General features: G+C 46.5%; 1 protein-coding gene across 2 annotated transcripts in view; it reads right to left on the reverse strand.

Moving 5' to 3' along the window:
- SLC6A11 (solute carrier family 6 member 11) overlaps positions 1 to 9,450 on the reverse strand; it is a 113,038-nt gene extending 103,588 nt beyond the window's left edge. Inside the window, exons 1-4 of one of the 2 annotated variants that reach the window (XM_074344346.1) lie at positions 9,122 to 9,450; positions 6,060 to 6,194; positions 5,792 to 5,932; positions 2,342 to 2,432 (exon numbers count right to left, since the gene is read on the reverse strand). In XM_074344346.1, coding sequence (XP_074200447.1) covers positions 2,342 to 2,432; positions 5,792 to 5,932; positions 6,060 to 6,194; positions 9,122 to 9,386 — 632 coding nt within the window. In that variant the 5' untranslated portion in view covers positions 9,387 to 9,450. The remainder of the gene's footprint in view (positions 1 to 2,341; positions 2,433 to 5,791; positions 5,933 to 6,059; positions 6,195 to 9,121) is intronic. The other variant, XM_074344345.1, reaches the window with a different exon arrangement.
- Positions 9,451 to 19,421: the final 9,971 nt, after the last annotated feature.

Below are 19,421 nucleotides of genomic sequence, written 5' to 3' on the forward strand. Positions count from 1 at the left end.
GACTAAAACATTTTTGGAAAAGAACAAAGTGAGGGATTTGCCTTATGAGTTCAAGGCTTAAAATTGAACTGTAGGTGTACTATTGACACACAATTAGCAAAAGAGATGAACAGAATAGAAAGCTCCAAAACAGACCTGTGCTTCTAGGAAAACTTTATATGGAAGATGGCATTACAAATCAGCAGGGAAAGGATGAATGATTCAGCAAATACACTGGAGAAATTGGTTACTTATATTTTAAAAAATGGGATTCCTACATTGTACTATATGCAAAAACAAAATTCCAGGTAGATTATATTCCTGAACGTGAAAAAACAAAACATTAAACCTTTTAGAAGAAAATCTAGAAAAAAAAATTTTGTTTACAACTTTGGGGTAGGAACTATATCTTAAATAAGATACCAACTGTGCAGACAAAAAAGAAAAATTATTGGCAAATCTGAATTCAATAAAATTGAAACTCCTGTATGCCATACATAAATAAGACAGAAAAGCTACATGCTAGGAAAAGTTATTTGCAGCATGGGCACTAATATCTAGACTGTACCAAGAATTCCTGCCTATGAGAAAAGACAAACAATCCAAAGAGACAAGGATATAAGCAGAAAGTTCACAGATGAGGAAGCCCAAATGGAGAAAAAGAAACATGAAAAGATGCTCAACCTCATAAGTACTTAGAGAAATGCAAGTTTAAAATGGTGGGATGCAATTTCATATCTATACCACTGGCAGACCTTACTTAGTAACTCTGGCCAGACCAAGCGCCGAGGTCTAGAAGGGGGAACAGTAGAAATTCTCATCCAACTCTTGTTTGGAGAGTAAATTAGAACAATCCCTTTTAAAAGCAATTGGACATAATATGATAAAATTAACAAGGCATGGACCCTACCCCCAGTAATTCCAGTCTTAGGTATATGGCCTGGAAACCTTCACCTGTGCAGAGAAGCACAAACAAAATATCCACTCAGCGTGTTAAGTAATAGTGGGACCTGGGAGACAGTCTAAATGCCCACCAAGAGGGGCCAGCTAAAAACAGTGTAGTCTCTTTATATATGGAAATACTATACAGCAGGAAAAATGAATGAATTCAAGCTACATGTATCAACAGAGACCACTCAAAATCAATACTGAGTAAAGAAACAAAATTACAAAAAATGTGAGTAGTAGATACCATTAATATAAAATTTTAAAACATGCAAGAAAGACCTAGGTATTATGTGGGAGGTATAAATGTCATATATATATATATATATTTACACACACACACACACACATACACATATACATATAATGTGTGTGTATATATATAGAACTATTTTACTTACATATAAATAAATTATATTCATTGATAATTATAAACTCATGTTCTTTACATTCATTTTATATTTATAGAATGATAAATCTAAATTCAGCATAATGACCTCTAGAGAGGGGAGGAGATGCCCCTCTACCCTACTATTAATCAGCATTAGGGTAGGAGGAGTTCTTCAACAAAGCTGGACCTTTTCACACTGAAAAGCCTCAAAGCATTTAGCCAGCATTCAATCCACAGAGGAAAATTCTCTTCAATTCCTGGAGGCACTGCACAATTCTGCACACTCACAGTGTGAGTGAAGCCCTCTGGGACTGCACAGTGCACAACTTACACAACCATACGTGGCAGCCCTGTAACTCTGAGGTCACGGCCCCGTTTGGAACACTGATGAAAAATGTCCATCTCTGGGAAGATGCCCACCCACACAATTACTGCCTATCATGTTAATGGCTTCAGACACCTGCCCAACAACCATCAGCAGTCCTACATGGGTCAGATACATCCAGGAACAAGGGCTCACAACCTTCGGAAGTGCTTGCTGACAACTCTGTGAGACTAAGCTTTTCCTCAAGTACATTTGAAACCTGCCTCTTCACAACCTCTACCCATTGGAGTTGATCTACTTCCTTTCCACAGGACATCGCAGCTACTGAGAAAAAGCTAACCTGTCTCCCCTGACCTACCCCTACCTCACCCCTGGATACTTCTGCTTTCCAGGCTAAATATACCCTTGACTCAGTTTATTGCAAAGACGCCGAATCTTCTCTTTTGATACAAATGAATTTTTAAACTGCCCATCAGCTGACATGTCCTCAAAGAACAAGAAAGCATTTCTCTCAGCTGCCCCCTTGGGAAACCTCTCAAGATCTCCACTCTGGTTTCCAAAGGAGTCAGAGGCCTGCAGAAGCCAGGCAGTGCGAGGCTGGAGGCAGGGTCAGGCTTTTTCCAGGGCTGGGGGCAACGTTAACTGGGCAGAACCAGGACGGCGTCCCCACGGGCCAAGGGAGACAAGGTGTTTCCACTTACTCCCAAAACTCCATGACAGGAGAGGTGGCGTTCTGCAGGGACACGTGGCTGTGGTTGCTCACGTTCAGTTTCTGGAACTCCACACAATTCTCTACAGTGGAAACAAGAAACACAAGAAAATTAACCTCTGCGAGGGCTGGATCTTGAAAAACATTCAGAGCCGATGGTGCAAGCAGGCAGGTTTACCCAGCCGCTCCAGGTAAACACGCCTCAGAGAACACTGGGGAAAATCAATCACTAACAAACAGTTTCAGAGAGAGGCCCGGCTTCACTGGAACAGGAGGGAATGTTTTGGGGGCAGAGCACCTTCTTTTATTCCCACTGAGAGTCTCTTTCAAATTCTTTCCTATTGCTTTGTTCCTGAATCTTTCATCTTTTCCTCTTCCCTGCCTAAGACCTGTCGATGGCATTTACCTGTTCTGCTTAGTGCCCTGGCAGGAATGAGGGGACTAAAGAGTACATTAGTCACGATGTCCCTGCACCAGGAATGCAGCTGAGACTCAGTCTTCCTTCATGTAAAAAGAGGCTAATCACACAGCTGCCTCATAAGACCTGATGACTGGATGAAATAACGTCCAAACGTCCAAATGTGAAAAGAACCCTAGCGTCTTCATCTTTCCCTCCTTCTCTCCATCAGTCCAAGAAAGGACTGATTGAATATCTCTTCTCATTTCATAAAACTTGATGACCAAGGGAGATTTGAATCTCAAGTTAAAAACATCTGAGTGTTCAACCTTTAAGGCCCAGATCAATCCATTACCCTCTCCTCCAGGAAGCTTTCCTTGACATCCCTCCCAGAATTCTAAGAAAGCTGGAATTTAAAGGTCCTCCAAGGAGCCACCTTCCCCACCTCTCTTTAACTTGAAGAGGAGGAATCAATGTTCAGAAGTAGCTGAAGGACTCCCACCCTCACTCTCTCCCTCCTCACGAGTCACCAGTCAGTCAGGGGAAGAACAGGGCATCAATTCCAGCCAAGGCTCCACCTCCTTTGCCATGATTATTGCCTTGTTCTGTCTGCCACCATGGGATCCAGGCCTCTTTACAGCACCTCCTGGCTTAGAGAGCTGCCTTAGTCACCAGACTGCAAGCTCCCTGAGGACAGCACCTCCTGCACACACTCATTTAAAAGCCCCCGCACTCCGCACAGAGGCCAGCACAGAGACAGAGTTTGGCCCCACTCTGTCACTTCTTTCTCCTCGTGTGCCCACAAACCCTCCAACGGCATCTGTCATCTCTGGAGCAGGAAGCACCTACTCCATGTGATGTTTCACCCATTGCAAGTGGCATCACATGCCTTCAGAGAAAGACGTGTGCAGATAAGTGGAAGAAAGGTTTGCAGTCCACTGGGGAAAAGGCCCCCAAGTGTCTTCCCCCTCTCCACTTCCCCTGGCAAGTACTAACCATATTAGGAAAGGAAAGGGTCTGCGGGGTTCACAGACAGTCCTAAGAAGAGTCTGAGGACCTGGTATTATAGTCAAAATGCCCTTGTGCCTTTTTCTGCAGAGAGACCCCCTCAGTTTTTTTCAGATTCTCTAAAATAGTGTTCCTCAAATTTTTTTCCTAAAGTAAAAAAAAAAATTCTCAAACACCCTAGGTTGACAAGGTATTTTTATTAAAATGACATTTAATCATATACAAATAAATAATAAGTTATAAAGTCTTTGTGATCATAGTATTCATACAACTATAAAACCAGAATTTACAAGTTAAATACCAACTAAACTACAGAACTAACACGATTCAAATTGACAGCATAAAATGGATGAGTACAATAATGTCACCTTGTGAAATTAAATGGACTTCTCAACAGAAAAATGGAACTGACAGATAGGAGGCAGGGTCTATGAGTTCAGCTTGCTTATTCTTCCACGGGCTACTTGAGACTCAATTCTACCACCATTTTCCTCTGGTCACACTTTCACAAAACCTTTGTTCCTACAGTTTGTTGAGTTCTCGGCTGGACTTCACTTAGCATTAATGCACCATTTTAGAATTAAATCCCTCTGCTCTTTTCCCCTTGGCTACCACCATGCTATTTACCAAGAATGCATCTTAAGTTGTAAACATGGACAAAGTCAGGCACTGGGATTCCCCCAACTGTCCTCAGTTTTAAGGTGGCTATGCAGATGATCCAGGACATGCACATATTTTTAGAGTATCCTCAAAATAAATACACACAATTAAATTATCACGAGGACTCACAGGCCTCCAAGAACATGTCCTTGAATTTTAGTTCAATAAACATCTCTATTAGGTCCCTGGGCAAAGAAAGGTTAAGAACCAGGGAGAGAAAAATGGGATCCCACAAAATGAGGTGGGTAGGGGAGCAAGGAAGAAAGGAAAGTCGTGCAGGGCTAGAAGCCAGTTCATAGTGTTTTCTTGGTCTAATGTCTACTGTTCCTTTTGCTCATGACCGACATCCTACCCAGACTTATTACATCTCAGTGTTCAGGATGACTGGTCACTTCCAAGGACAACATAACCACAGGTGATAGATGGTGAAAAGGTTAAAGCCTGTGTTCCAGTTCCAGTCAAAAGGCAGTGGCTGCCTAGGACACTATGGAGAAGTGTTCTGAGGCCAAGACTAGACTCAAAAGGAAAGAGTTCTACAGTCGATTAGTGATGTCTGTACAGAGCACAGCCTTTGTAGATATAGATTGGGAAGTATTTGCCTTCCCTAGATTATAAGACTTAATCTTGATAAGAAGACAAATTGAAAAGTAAACAGTATATTAGCATCCAAAGTAATCTAAAAAGTTATCCATTCAAGGGAGTAGGAGGGTGTTGTATTCAAACATCTACCTGGGTTGGACAGGTAAAGTGAGCAATGTGGGCTAGGTGGGGACTGTGGCCAACTTGAGGACAGATGCCTCATCCAAAGGCAATAGCCACTTCTCAGCTGTAGTCACTGCTGCAAAGTGAGAATATGGGAACATGGCTCTGGTGTTGTCAGAACTACTTAATTTTTTAAAGAAAAGCTGGAAACCTGAATTTTCATAAGAATTTTTCTGATTTTTCAATTTTGGCAACCAAATACCTTTTGGAATTTGCTGGTCACTGATCTAAAGCTTAACTGGCTTATAGGCCCCCTGTCTGCAACCCTTGATCTAGTTAACCTCTTCAATTTATAGAGGAAAATCTGACATGCAGAGTCAGGGCTGGAATTGTAGACTGAACCCCTGAATTTCTGTTCAACACTTCTTCCTCATATCCCAACTCTGCCCCCAGAGGGCTGTTTCTTTACTTGGCAAAGTCAGTCCTTCTCCCTGTGCCAGTCCCTGGGCCAGTGTTCAGCTCAGGTTCAGGGCTGCAACTCACAGAGTGCATAGACCAGGTGTAGGAGTGAGCCCTCAGTTCCAGTGGCATCTGGACTCACATCAAGAGACATGGAACACCACCAATCCCAGGTCCCCCAGCAAGACTAGCAGAGGCCCTCCCTGGGGGCCATACCTGTGTTCCACTCGTGCCCACAGGTGGCCCAGGGGAGCTCCGTGGTGAAGCAGTTGCTCAGGTAGAAGACGGCCCATGCCAGGATGATGATGTAGTACACGTTTAGATGGGCCTCAATCACCTGCGTTGCGTAGCCAATGCCTGAAAGAAACAAAGGAGCAGCAGTGATTTGAGTCCCTTTCCATCTTGTTAAAACAGTCTTCACCTGCTCTTCACCACCTGCCGTCACTCAGGCATCATTTTATTTTCTGATTCTCTCAACACTTACCTTCAAATAAAGGGCACACCTTCCTCCAGCACGTAATGCCACCTTCACTCGTAAATTGTCCCAGAGCTGTTTCCAGGAAAAAAACAGGAATTCCACAGCATATAAAAAACACCACATAGGGAATCAGGAATGCCCCTGCCAGGATGAAAAATAAGGGGGTGAGGTTAAAATTGCCCACTTCATGTTCAGCCCAAGAAAGCTTTAATAAGTACCTACAACAGGCAAGACAATGTTCTCTGAGTTCAAGTTCCCACTATGAGGACCAGAGTCAGAAAATGTGACCCTGGGTTTGTGCTCGCTGCTACCTTCTCCCAGGAGTAAGTCAACCCCACATTTCCAAGCATCAACTTCTTCATCTGTAAAATGGGGCTTTAATACTTACTACCTGCAACACTTACCTCACCGAATTGTTGCCCGGCTAAGATGATAACGTAAAAAGGTTGTGTTGTATGATTGATTCTTTTATTTACACATTTTACCCTCTAGCACAGGTCAAATCCAGTCCCTCTCTGAATGTTGCATCCTTCTTTTTTATTCTAAAGTAACCTCAGTGGGTCAAGGGAGGGGAACCTCTTCTTTCTTTGGAAGCGACCTGCAAAAAATCTTCATCCAGAAAAGCATTCTCAAGGAGCTATGCACTGAGTAGCACCAGGCTCCTATACACGAAGCCCAGGTACGGACCTGATTTACAAGGAGTTCGTAGCAAAAACCTGTCCAGAGAGGCTGGCTTTGAATCTATCTGAGAAAGACCACCATAAGCTTTGGTGCTCCAGTCTTGAAACACAATACCCACTGCCTGGGCCTTTCTGTGAAACAAATTAAATAACTGGGGTGAACACAAGCTATCACAACAAGAAAGGGATTTTTCCAAATCCCTCATTCTCTCTCTCCCGTCTAATAACAAAGCATGAAAACACATGCTATTCTCCACCATCTCATCTCACAAATGAAGGCTTTCACTGAAATTGCTTTTTGCTAATGAAGTTTCTTAAAACCACAGGATTAACAACAACAATTTTGATCAATTCTGATAATAGGTCTGTATTTACCGGGTTTTGAGAGGATCTTTGCTTTTCTGGGCAAGATACTATTTTCCCAATGTTTCACATTGGGAAAGAAATACTGAGCTATTGTTGCAATTTATGAGTAGAGCTGCGTTGGTATTTTTTAAAAAAGGCCCACAGTTGATAAGCAGACCCCCCCCAACTATATCAGAAAGGCAAAAAGTGTGTGAAAGAGGATAAGAGGGTCTGTTTGTTGAATCTAAAAATAAGTGGTTAAAACAAGCTGCAGAAGTTTCCCTAATATGCTTTAATTTACCTGTGAATTCTCTCGAACCTAACAGAGGACACTTTCTGAAAGCCTATGTAGTCACAAAGCTAGTAATCGTTGAGATAACTAGATCAATTAAACCAGGATATCTGTACACCCAATGGAGACTCTTGGCAAGTTAGAGTTAAAAAAAATGACTCACTTTTAAACTTTACTCACTACAACCTTTTTTTTTTAAATTTGAGGCAGAATTTGTAACTAATGCAACTTACACTGTTTTCTGCTCTTAAGAATGCCTTTTAGTTTTGGCATGACAATTTCCTATATAAAAAAGAGATGTTAAAACAACTCTTGCCTGGGACTACCCCAAAGGGTTTCCACAGGCTTCTATGTGGACACGGCAGCTTATTCAAGCTGAGTGTGCAGAGAAAGGCGAGATTCCCAGCTGAGGGCACAGGGCACGTTCGAGGTCTCTGAGTCTACTCCCTCTCTCCCCCTTGCCAAGCCACAACACTGGCAGCCACTTCATTACCAGTGCTGAGCAGGCTTGGAGCGGCCTGTGCCTTCAGAATGAATGTCTCCAAAGAAAGGGCCCTGGCCAAGCAGTGCCATTTCATTCTCCCTGCAGCTGCCCGCACAGGAAGTCCTGCTCCACTCAGCCTAACAGTGTGGTCCCTGCTAGCCAAGCTCTGAGCCACCTTCATTTGGGGTCTGGGGATCTGCTGGAGGGGCAGGGACACAGCCGAGAGAGGGAGGAATACATTGACATAAGCTTTTCCTTGCAGAAACTGTGGAACTCAAGAAGGTTCCACAAGGTCCCTAGCCATGGACCTGCCAGCTGTCCTGCTCATGTGACAGATGGGGGCTTCGTAAGTCTGGAGCCCCTTCCTTGAGCCGGGAGATTTGAGGATTCTTCACTGCATCACCACCAAACTGACTCGGGCATGTTGTCACTAGAAACGACTCTCTCATCACCTTCCTCTCCCTGCCCCTCACCCCCTTAGTCTCCAAGCCTCTTCTAAACATTAAATCAGTGTTGTTGCTATTTGCTGTGGGTGACTGTGAGACCAGTAAAAGAACTGACTGGTGCCCATTCTCCCACCAGACAGGCCGAAGAGAGGCCTTAGAAAGGACTATGAGCAAATGAAAGGCAGTAAATCAAACAGTAACGCCTCACCTAAAAGTTCTCCCTGTTGTCATCCAAATCAACTTTACAACAAGGCCTTTGGGTGTCAGAATTCCATCTTTACCTCCTACTAAATGAGTGGCCTCGCTGGCCTTTAGTTTCCTCATCTGCAAAATGGGTATACCACTGCCTACAAAGATGACTGTAAGGACGAAATGAGATGATGTAGGTAAAGTTTGGTACAGAGGCTGGCATTTCAGTAAGCGCTCAAAACCCGAGCCTCCTCAGATCACTATGAGTCCCTTCCCTTCAGGCCGGTTTCCAGTCAGGAAAGCTGAGGCTCAGAAAGGGGCTGTCACCCGTCCCACACAGCTCCTGGGCTCGGTCTGCACCATATGCTGGGACAGAACGCACCTGGTGGACAAGTCCCCGCTTGTGAGCAGGTGGCACACTCAGGTGCGAAGCGAAGGGCGCATGCGCACTCGGACGGGTGCCCCTCGCCCAGGGGTAGGCTCGCGCGCCGGGGCCCGGGTTCCGCGTTCTCCTCACGGGTCCCGCTTCACGCAGGCGCGGGAGGGGTCCCGCGCTCACCCCGTAGCTCCCTGCCCCCACCGGGCTTGGCTCCCGGCACTCCATTCCCCGCCGGGGCCGCCGGCCGCCTCACCTCCGCCGTTCTTGTAGCACAGGTAAGGGAAGCGCCACACGTTGCCCAGCCCAATGATCTCCCCAGCCACGCTCAGCACGAACTCCACCTTGTTGTTCCAGTGGCCGCGCTCGTGGACCGCCTTGTCGCGCTTGTCGCGCGGGTCGCGCGCGGACGCCGCGCCCCCGCTGCCGCCGCCGCCGCAGCCCCCACTCAGCACCTCAGACTCCCGCGCCTCCTCAGCAGCCTTCCCGTTGCCCAGAGGCAGCGCCTTCTCCGCCGTCATGGCCGCGCTGCCTGCCTCGTGCGCCGGGCCGGCTCTGCGCCGCCGCCCCGGGCGGGCCGGCTTTTCAGGAGGCGCGAGCGGGCGGGAGGGGGAGGCAGGGGGTGGAGCTGAGGGGCCGGGCCGGGCCAGCGCGGGGACGGGGACGCGGCGCGCCGGCCCGACCCGCCAGGCGCCCACGTCGCCTCAGCCCGGCTAGGCCCGGCCCGGGAGCCCGGGAGCACCTTGCGCGCGCCGAGCTGCTTGCGCGCGCCGCCTTCGTTCCCGTCCTATCCGCTGGCCCCTCAGAACAAGAGTGGAAGTGTCCATTCAGGCCTAGTCTGGGCTCGAGACACCAGACCCTGAAGTTGCACCGCTGTCTGTAACCTCCAAACTCCTGGGCCTCAGTTTCCCATCTCTTAAGAGAAGTGTCTCTAAAACAGGCTTCTCCGACTTTAACGTGCACACCAAGCACCGGCGGGTCTTGTTAAAGTACAGATCCTGATCTAGTGTGTCAATCCGACCCGGAGCCCATGCGTTTCTAACAAGTGCCTGCCCAGGTGATGCTAACGCTGTTGGTCCAGGGAACACGCTTGGAGGAAGAAGGGAGTAAATGAATTCTTGGTTTCTTCCTAGTGCTCAGACTGAGCTCCCCTAGGGTTGGGATGCCTCCATATCTTGTCCATCCTAGTGCCCACTGCTCTAAACACAGTGACTCAGGACAGTGTGGCAGTTCAGTGCTCCTGTCTGGAGACTGACAAATCTAATTCGAATCTCATTCTCAACTTATCTTAGTCTTCTTCTTAGTCATGTGAAGAAGTCACCTCACCTCTCTGTGCCTCAGTTTCCTGATCTGCAAAGAGGAAGACCAGCAGTGCTTTTCTTATGATTGTGTGTGTGTATGTGGAGTTACTGAGAAAATGCTTATAAAGTATTTAGTGTATTAAAGTGTTCAGTGAACATTAGCGATTGTTAGTATTATCATACAATGTGTAGTCACACACACACACACACAATTTGTGCATCTTCTTGTTTAATACCTGTCTTTCCACTCAGTTGAAAGGATGATATACACTGTCTTGTTTGTGATAACAGCCACAGAACCTAGCACATTGTAGGTGCTCACTAAATATTTGTGGAAACAGAGAAGGAAGGAAAAGCCAGAGGAGGATGGGAGGAAGGAAGAGGAAAAGCAGAGGAGTATGAGGTCTGCAAGGGGCCACAGAGACCATCAGATCCACCTCTGTCTTTTCGCAGCCCAGAAGGAGTCCAGCTACTGGAGCTGTTACTAAAGCCACCAGCTGAGCTCTCCACCCATCCCTTGGAGCTCCCCCTGGGGCTCTCTGAGGAATAGCCTCCCTGTCTTGTTGCCTTCAGCGTCTCCTTCATTCTGGCTTACAACTGCTCAAGTCTCTCCCCACCTCCATCCCCCCAGAGAACCCTTCCAGCCATCATCTTCCACTTTTGGGCTTCCTTCCTCCCTTCCCCCTCACGATCATATTTCTTAAAAGAGTAAGTTTACATGCTGCCTGCCCTGTCTTCACCTCCCCCTCATTCCTCTGCCCACAGCAATCTGGCGCCCACCCACAGCACTCCTCTGAAAATACTGTCTCTGAAGTCTGGGAGCCCTCTTAAGTCAGCAGATCTGACAGTTCCGTGTCCATCCCCATCCTGCCTGACTGCTAGGTGACCTTCTGTGCCATAGTTCCCTTCTTTCCTTCTTAAAATTCACACCTGCATGGTTTCCTTGGCACTACCTGCCTCTGCTACTGTTTCTGTCCTGGCTTCTCTGGTCTTCCTCTGTCTCCCCTTAAAGCTGGTCTTTCTCCTGCCTTTAGCCATTCAGCTAAATGCTGACAGCTCCCAAACCTTCACTCTCGTGTTGTCCAGCATGTACTCAAGAGCAAAGATTCTGCGGAGCGTTTTTGGTGAGAATAAACTGAGCTCAGGTAGATCGAGGCTCTGCCCCTGATGAGCTAAGAACAGTGATCATGATGATGATGGCGGTAGTGGTGATGTCATTCCCTTGCTTGAAAGCTTTCATTGGCCCTTCTTTTCCTATAAGATAAAATCAAATCGCTGATCCTGACATTCTGAATTGCCCCACAATCTGTTTGTCCCAGGCTTTACTTTCAAATTAATGCCATTTCCCACTTTCTTTACAGTGATCCTCAAAGCTACGTGTAAAATGGTCAGTCAATAACCTTGACGGTCCCAGCACATAATAGGCACCTTGGAGTTCATTTGTTAAATGAACAACCACATCAAAGGTTAGAGATACATTCCTGGATTTTATTACTGCAGTATTAGGTTATTACCCCAGAATCTGTGTAAACCTCATTCAAATCTAATTACGTTTTCACTTTGTACAGCTGCTCGGCATAATTAGCTGCAGGAATTGACTTCCTCTGAGCGGCTATGATCCTACAAGACCTGCTTGGGAAGTAACAGTGAAGCAGCAGGGAGGATGCGGACCCAGGCTGCGTTCTGCTGATGGGTAGTTCCGTAGCCTCGGGTCCCTCCCCTCACCTCTGAGCTTTGGTGTCCTTGGTTTATTAAAATAAGCCTGATTATCCTCATCTCCCACCGTGGTCTTAAAGATGAAGCGAGACCATATGCGGAGAACATTGTACAAATACTGAGGTCCCAAGCTCACCTCTCAGGTTTTCACTTTTCCCTTTGTGAAAGTTAACCAAGTCAGTTTCCTCTTGTTAGAATTTAGCAAATAAATATTTAAAGTCCATCCCCATGATTATTTCATGGCTCTTGAAAAAGACGTAATCTTTTTCCTCTGTCTTTATCCAGAAGAACCCACATCTTCCCCATCATTTCACAACCTTTTTTACTTGGGTACTTTTTTGTTTGAGTTCAGTGACCTGAAGAGCGCACACCATGTCCATGGGGCGGATGTGCTTCGGCTGGATCACAGATGGGAATGTGGGCCATGTCTCATTTCCAGAGCTGGGCCTGATGCAACATAGCATAATGGTTAGGAACGTGGACTCTGCAGTCACACTTCCTGGGTTCAGAGCCCAATTCCACCACCTTGGCCAAGTACTCTGAGCCTCAGTTTTCTTCTCTGTAGAATGCAGGTACAAATAGTATCTGCATGCTGACTGCTGTGAAGATTGAATGGGTTAGCATTCGCAAAGCACCTGGATTTGTGCCTGATATAGACATCTTTGTTGAGTAAATATAGAAATAAGTCTTCAGAGAACAGAAATGTCCTGCCTCCCTATTTCCTTCTTGGGGCAAGCATTTAAATTCTCTCGTCTTCTAGAAGCAGCAGTTGCTTTCCTGAAGGCTTATTTAAAGTTCAGCACTGCTCATTCATTCATTCACCAAACAAATACTTATGGCTCTTCAGTGATTTTTTTTCAGAAGTTGTTTCGGTCATTGAGGGGACAGACACAAGGCCTGCCTTGGTGGGACACTGGAACCATCTCATACTACCTGGTGAAAACTGATTATTAAAGTGATTATTCAGGGATTTTGCAAGCCACAATTGTTGGTAGCTTGAAATCTGTTGTGATGGTGGTATTTACACCATGGGAATCTGGCGACTCTACAAGACACTACAGATCCACCCAGCCTGTGTACTGCCCACTGTTATGGGATGGATAGCAGAGGACTCAGGTGCCAGTCGAGTAATCACAGAAATGAATGGAAAGTTGGAGATTCTGATATGCATCACAAAGGAGAGGTCTGTGGTACTGGGAGGCCTTGTAACAGAGATGGGACCTTGTCAAGGAGGTCAGGGAGAGCTCCCTGAGCAAGTGACAGGTGAGCCAAAGCCTGAAGGGGCAGGAGCAGTGAGCTGGGTGAGGAGGGGTTTGGAGGTCCTGAAAGATGATGGCCAGGGCCAAGGCTGGAGCACAGAGTGTGCAACATGATGTGCCTGAAGGGGAAACATTTTGAGCCATGGGTGACATGAGCAGATATGCATTGTGACTGCAATGTGAGTGGATTTGGGGCAGGGTGGGGGCAGTAAAGAGGCTATTGCAGTGGTCCTGGCAGCGGATGATGGCAGCTTAGACAAGGGAGGTGGCAGTGGAGAGGAAAAGAGGAAGGTGGAGTAGAGTGATATGGGGTGGGTGGGAAGTCCGGAGGACTTGACCTGAGATTGGATGTAGCAGGGAAGGGAAGGGAAGGTGTGAGGTACACCTGGTCAGTAGAACTCTAGCATCCCACCGTGGGGGTGATGGTCCTGCTCCACTTTGTGCAGATGTGCCCGTTGCTGGCTCACTTGGGGAGTGAAGAGCCAGACCCACTGGACCAGTGCACGATCTTCAATCGTGTGAGTGGCTGCTGGACCAGAAACCTAAGTGGCAGGACCAGCATCAAAGGGAGGAAGCAAAAAGGTATTAGGTACCAGAAAGAACTTCCTACCAGGTGTCCAGTCTGAATAATGTGCTCCAGCAGATGGAGAGCACATCAGAGCGGGAGATGTCAAAGTGGAAGCTGGACCAGCACACAGCAGGGATGCCATGGTGGGTACTTAGAGATGGGATTTCCCGATCATAAGAGTCATGGAGAATACAATTTTCTGGAAGAACCTTACTTCATTATTACCACCAATCCTGTTTCTAATAAGTTTGCGTTAACAATCTTAATTCTTCACCTTTCCCTGGACCCACACCATTTGCCATGTACCTCTACAGGACCTGCCTAGCACCGGAGTTCAGACTTGCTCTGGCCACTAGAATGAGGAAGAAGTGATGATGTGCCAGTTCCAAGCTTCAAGAGACTGTGAGTGTTTCTGTTCACCTGCTTCTGAGAAAGGATGCTCCAGGTCAGAACGCTGGTCCAGGAGGAAAAAAAAGGATACACACAGAGCGGCACCACCCCAGCTGAGCTGCCCCTAGACAAACCCAGACCAAAGCAGAGTCTCCAGCCACCCACAGAGGTATGAGCAAACCCAGCCCAGCCCACCTCCCACCTCCTGACTTAGAAGCTGTAATAAACAGTGTGTGTTGTTTTGAGCCACTGAGTATAGATAGGGCTCATACAATTTTACTCAAGTCCTTCCCTTCCCTGGTCACTCATCAGATAGGGCTCATTATCTTAAGCTCGGTTTAATGCTCGCCTTCTTCATGAATTCTAAAGTGCTCTCTCCACCACCTGAACTCCCAGGGCTCCTTGACTGAACCTTCCACGTGAGGCATCGTTTTGCAACCCTTACACACCAGACCCAGGACATGCCTCCGGGCAGGTCCCTGTAGAAACATTTTTCCTTGAATGCCCTTGGTGCTGGCTCAGGACAGGGTGGGGGCAGTAAAGAGGCTATTGCTTTTTAAGATCTTTACTGGTAGAGCCAGAATTAATATGGAAGGATGGGGGAGCCCTCCTGGCAACGCTTCCCTCCCCTTGATCCTTAGCAATCTCTCTGAGTCGTCATTCCACTCACCTATCTTCTGCCACAATGTCTGAGACAGCCGTCTTCTGGAAGAAGGAAATACTAAAAGAGCTACCTGGTTTTCCACTGCAGTGTTTGCACGCATGAGCACGAGGAGACGATGACTGTGTCTGTACACTGTAGTGGATCAAATGATTGGTCCCAGCTCTTCACTCCCCCGTAGTTGTGTTTGCATCCTCATTCTTGCTGTGGCCCCACAGTGGGCAGACTGTACTTCTCCTTGCTTCGACTTTGGGCTGGGCCATGTGATTCACAGTGGCCAGGCAGCAGTTTGTTGGGTTTGCCCTCTTCCCTGCTGACATTACTGTGAGAAGAACACACCCCTATGGCTGCTGCCCCTCCAGCCACAGTCCCAGAAGGAGACAATGGGGCTTGTTACACAGCAAAAGCTGACTTATACTTTTATCACAGGCTGTGCTTGTGCCCTCATGCATCCCTTCTCTGTTATACTGCGTAGCACCACTGTGGGGTAGGGATGGTAATATCTTTATTCTACAATGAAACTAAAGTCCGGAGAGGTTGAACAATTTCTCCAAAATCACACAGTAGAGCCAGAATTCAAGTCTACTTCTTTCTCTGACTTACACTCTATGATCTGGTCTGACTACAGTCCTCTTCCGGCCAGTGATTTCACATGTGTGGACTTTGTCTTTTACTGTTTGCTTTAAGTAGAAAAAGGAGGGGAAAAAGAGGTGGTCCATATCCTTTTCCTTATCTAAGCCTGAGAATTTAATCATTTGACCCTGAATGCCAGCCTGGGGACAGGAGCCATCTGTGCCCTGTTTCTGGGAGAGAGGCTTTCCAAGTTCCCAAACCCTGAGTGTACACTTGCACTCTGAGCTGCAGCACTTCTGGGTTTGGGCAGCATCTGTCTTGTGAACACATGTGGTTCCTCACATTCTGAGCTGTCCTTGAAATCCTGGCTCAGATGTCTAAAGCCAGCGGCATGTCGAGTCAGTTACATTTACCTACAGGTGGGTCTTTCTGAAACACTGCATCGGCCGACAGGCTGTGAGTGCTCGACTTCAGCGGCACCATTCACGTGGTCACTCTGGAGTTGTGCAACATGGTGGCCCTGATCCGGTTACGACAGAGGTCAACCCTGACCCTGAGTTACTCAGCTGGGACAATGGTACGCTCCCCATTGGCCCTGGATATACAGTACCTTATAGCTGTCTATCAAAGTTGCTCAAATATTTCCTAGGGAGGATCACAAACTAAGACCTGAATAACTGTTAAAGATACATACAGTCAGAAATCATAGCTTTCTGGGTCAGTTTCTCTGGTTAACGGTGACACCCCCAGCAATGTTTTCTACACCATTTTCTTTATTGTGACCATTACAAAAAACTTAATGGGGAACTTTTAAAGAAATTTTCGTGGTGCCCTAACATCCTCATCCCAGAGAAAGCCACAGTTGCCCCAGGGTCTGCTGTGTGCTAAGCAGGGGCTCAGTGCTGGTGATGGCTCGGAAGTGGTCCTGGCCTTTCAGCTAGTTAACAAACAATAATCCAATGTGGTACGCACTGGGACAGAGGTGGATGCAGGGTCTTACGGGAGCACAGGGGAAAGAGTCCGCTCATCCTAGGGGGTTGGGGGATGTGTCATTTGCACTAAGCTCTTGAAGTATGAGCAGGCATTCAGGTGAGCAAAGGAAAGGAGGCCAGGCCAAACAGAGGAATAGTGTGGGCAAAGGCCTGGAGGTGTGGAGATGCTCAGTGGGTTTGGGGGATGCCAACTGCCTGAAACTGAACTGTCCCCCAGAGCAGCCACTAAGTGCTTTAAGTGTGGCTGGTCCCACTTGAGATGTGTACAACACGTTCTGGGTTTTGAAGACTTAGTATAAAAAAGAAGAATGTAAAATAACTCATCAGTGTTTTTAATATTGATGACATGTTGAAATGATGATACTTGGGTTAGTGGTATGATATTGTGTATATATATATCTTATAAATTCAGATGACCAAAATATATTTCTCATATATGTGTATGGTCTTCAGCCACAGTTCCAGGCTCATAGCACTCAAAAGCCTGGGAATTTCCCGAAGGAAAAGGGCAATGGAAACATCTTTGTCATATTTGGTCTCTTGTCCTCAGTTCCTGAAATCCTAGAGAGCCTTAAAAGGGAAATGGCTGTCTTGTTATTCATAACAAGTCTCTTTCCATCTCAACTGGGTCTATGTTAATGAGATGATTTTTGGAAAACATCTAAAGATGAGGGCTATTTGCAGGGGAACCTACCATTAATAGTGGGCTGGACCTTTCATCCCCACTCCCTGATTCTGGGGAGAGGAGAGGGGTTGGAGGTTGAATCAATCACTAATGATCAATAAATTAATCAATTGTGCCTATACAATGAAGCTCCCATAAAAACCCAAATGGACAGGGTTCGAGAGCTTCTGAATTAGTGAATGCGTGGACATTTGGGAAGAGTGGCGTGCTTCTTCCCCATACTTTGCCCCATACATCTCTTCTTTCTGGCTCTTCCTGAGCTATCTCCTTTTATAATAAGCCAATATTCTAGTAAGTAAACTGTTTCTCTGAGTTTCATGAGCCGCACTAGCAAAGGAATCAAACCCAAGGAGGCGGGTGTGAAAACCTGTGACTTACAGCCTGTTGGCCAGAAGCATAAGCAACAATCTGGACTTGAGACTGGCATCTGAAGTGGGGAACGGTGCAGTCTTGTGGGACCAAGCCCTTGATCTAAGGAGCCTGATGCTCTGTCCTGTAGACGGTGTCAGAACTGGGCTGGGTGGTAGGACACCCAGCCAGTGTCTGAGAATTGCTTGGTGGTGGGGGAAAAACCCTACACACATTGGAATTGGTAATCAGAGTCATCTGTTGGGTCAAGTATATTATTAGAACTGATCTCATCTTTCTCCTTATACTTTTAAAATGTGGCTACTAGAACATTCTAACTTACTTATATTTCTGTTAGATGACACTGGGCTAGAAAAACTGGAGCCAGAGTGGGCAATAAATTCAGATTCCAGGTTCATTTCAGCTGTGGGCTGAAATGTGCCTGTAAGCACGCCCAGTCTGCCCCACAGCTCCGGGTACCAGCCACTCACCATTGTATGGTGCCCAGCCTCTTCATTCTGCCAGGGCCCTGAAGCATCTGTGCTGTAAATGCTGCTGTGAGCCACACTCCCCAGAGTGCCAGCCAGCACGTGAGTGTCCCAGCTTTTCCAGACCAGTGCTGTCCTGTTGAGATAAAACAAGAAGAGATCCAACCTCTCTCCTTCCTGGGCTGCCTGCTGAAAAAGTTGGGCCATACTTCAAACCTGATCTGAGTCCCAGCTAAGTAAGTTCTCAGGGGCCTATTTGAAATCTTGAATCAAAGCTGTTGCTAAACCCAAGACAGTTTCCTGCCCGAGGCTGGGTATTTAGCCGTGGCTTAGAGATCAGGCCCCCCCATTGGGCCATTTGCTTCTCATCACGCTGTGAGTTGTGATGTGCTGTGCCCATTTCTAAATGCCCATCTGTTCTCCTCTTTGCAGAATGGCAAGGGGACATGTGTCTGTCGCTGCCCCAAGTAGATCTTTCTCAGCTGTCTTTCTTGCAGATTCCCTCACTGAGTTGCCTCCACAAATAGTGTGTGGTTTGTAGTATCATCATCTCCAATTTACATCTGAGCAAACCAGGCTGAAAAAGTTTGAACAGCCCACATAGCTTATAAGTGGGGTTGCTGGGGCTTGGATTTGGGTCTCCTGGCTCCAAAGCCATCTTTCCATTGCCCGGCGTGGCCTCAGGCTTGTCGTGTCACCTGACTTTCCAAACTCCAGTCATGAAGCTCTGTGACAGTTAAGAGAATGCTGGCAGCTGTAACACATTAACACCGACCTCTCAGAGCTTTCACACATTCGGGGTTTACTCTCACGATGCAAAGCCCTATCAGACGTTTAACAGGCAGCCTTCCATGCAGTGGTGCAGGGACCCAGAGTCTACTCATGTTGTGGCTGTATTAATTTCAACATGGGGCTCCCAAGATCTCTGGCCATCACCTCCATGGCTGCCGTGACAAGACAGAATGCAGCCAGCATCCTGCTGGGGGATACCAGCGACAGAAAATTCATCAGGCAGCAATGACATTCCACTTCTAGGACAGAGACCCCAAATGACTGTCTCTTAAAGAAAGGAGGCATGCCCCTTCTTCACCCTGCTGCTTAGGACATAGGTGTAGTGGTAAGCCTTCTTTTTTTGTTGTTCATTTTTCAGTTTTATTAGGTAAAAAGGATACAATTTGACTGCACATATACAATATACTGCATGTAAATACATATATATATAATACACTGCACATATTTTTAAAATTTACATATGTATATACTGTTCATTGTTTCTAAGAACAGTTTAGAGCTTTAGCTTTTTAAATACATAGTTATCAAAGGAACAAAGCCAACCACAAAATAAGAATCAACAGAATGCAGGAATCCAATCATAAAAGACAGTCAAATGTGCTTACACATATTCAAGAAATCAATCATCTAAGTTATAAATAATAAGTAGTCCATTTGTGTCCTTTTTTTTTTAAGTTTCCACATATAAGTGATATCATATGGCATTTTTCTTTCTCCTTCTGGCTTACTTCACTTAGAATGACAATCTCCAGGCCCATCCATGTCGCTGCAAATGGCATTATT

This window comes from Camelus bactrianus, chromosome 17 (assembly GCF_048773025.1).
Source record: "Camelus bactrianus isolate YW-2024 breed Bactrian camel chromosome 17, ASM4877302v1, whole genome shotgun sequence".
NCBI classification, from domain to species: Eukaryota; Metazoa; Chordata; class Mammalia; order Artiodactyla; family Camelidae; genus Camelus; species Camelus bactrianus.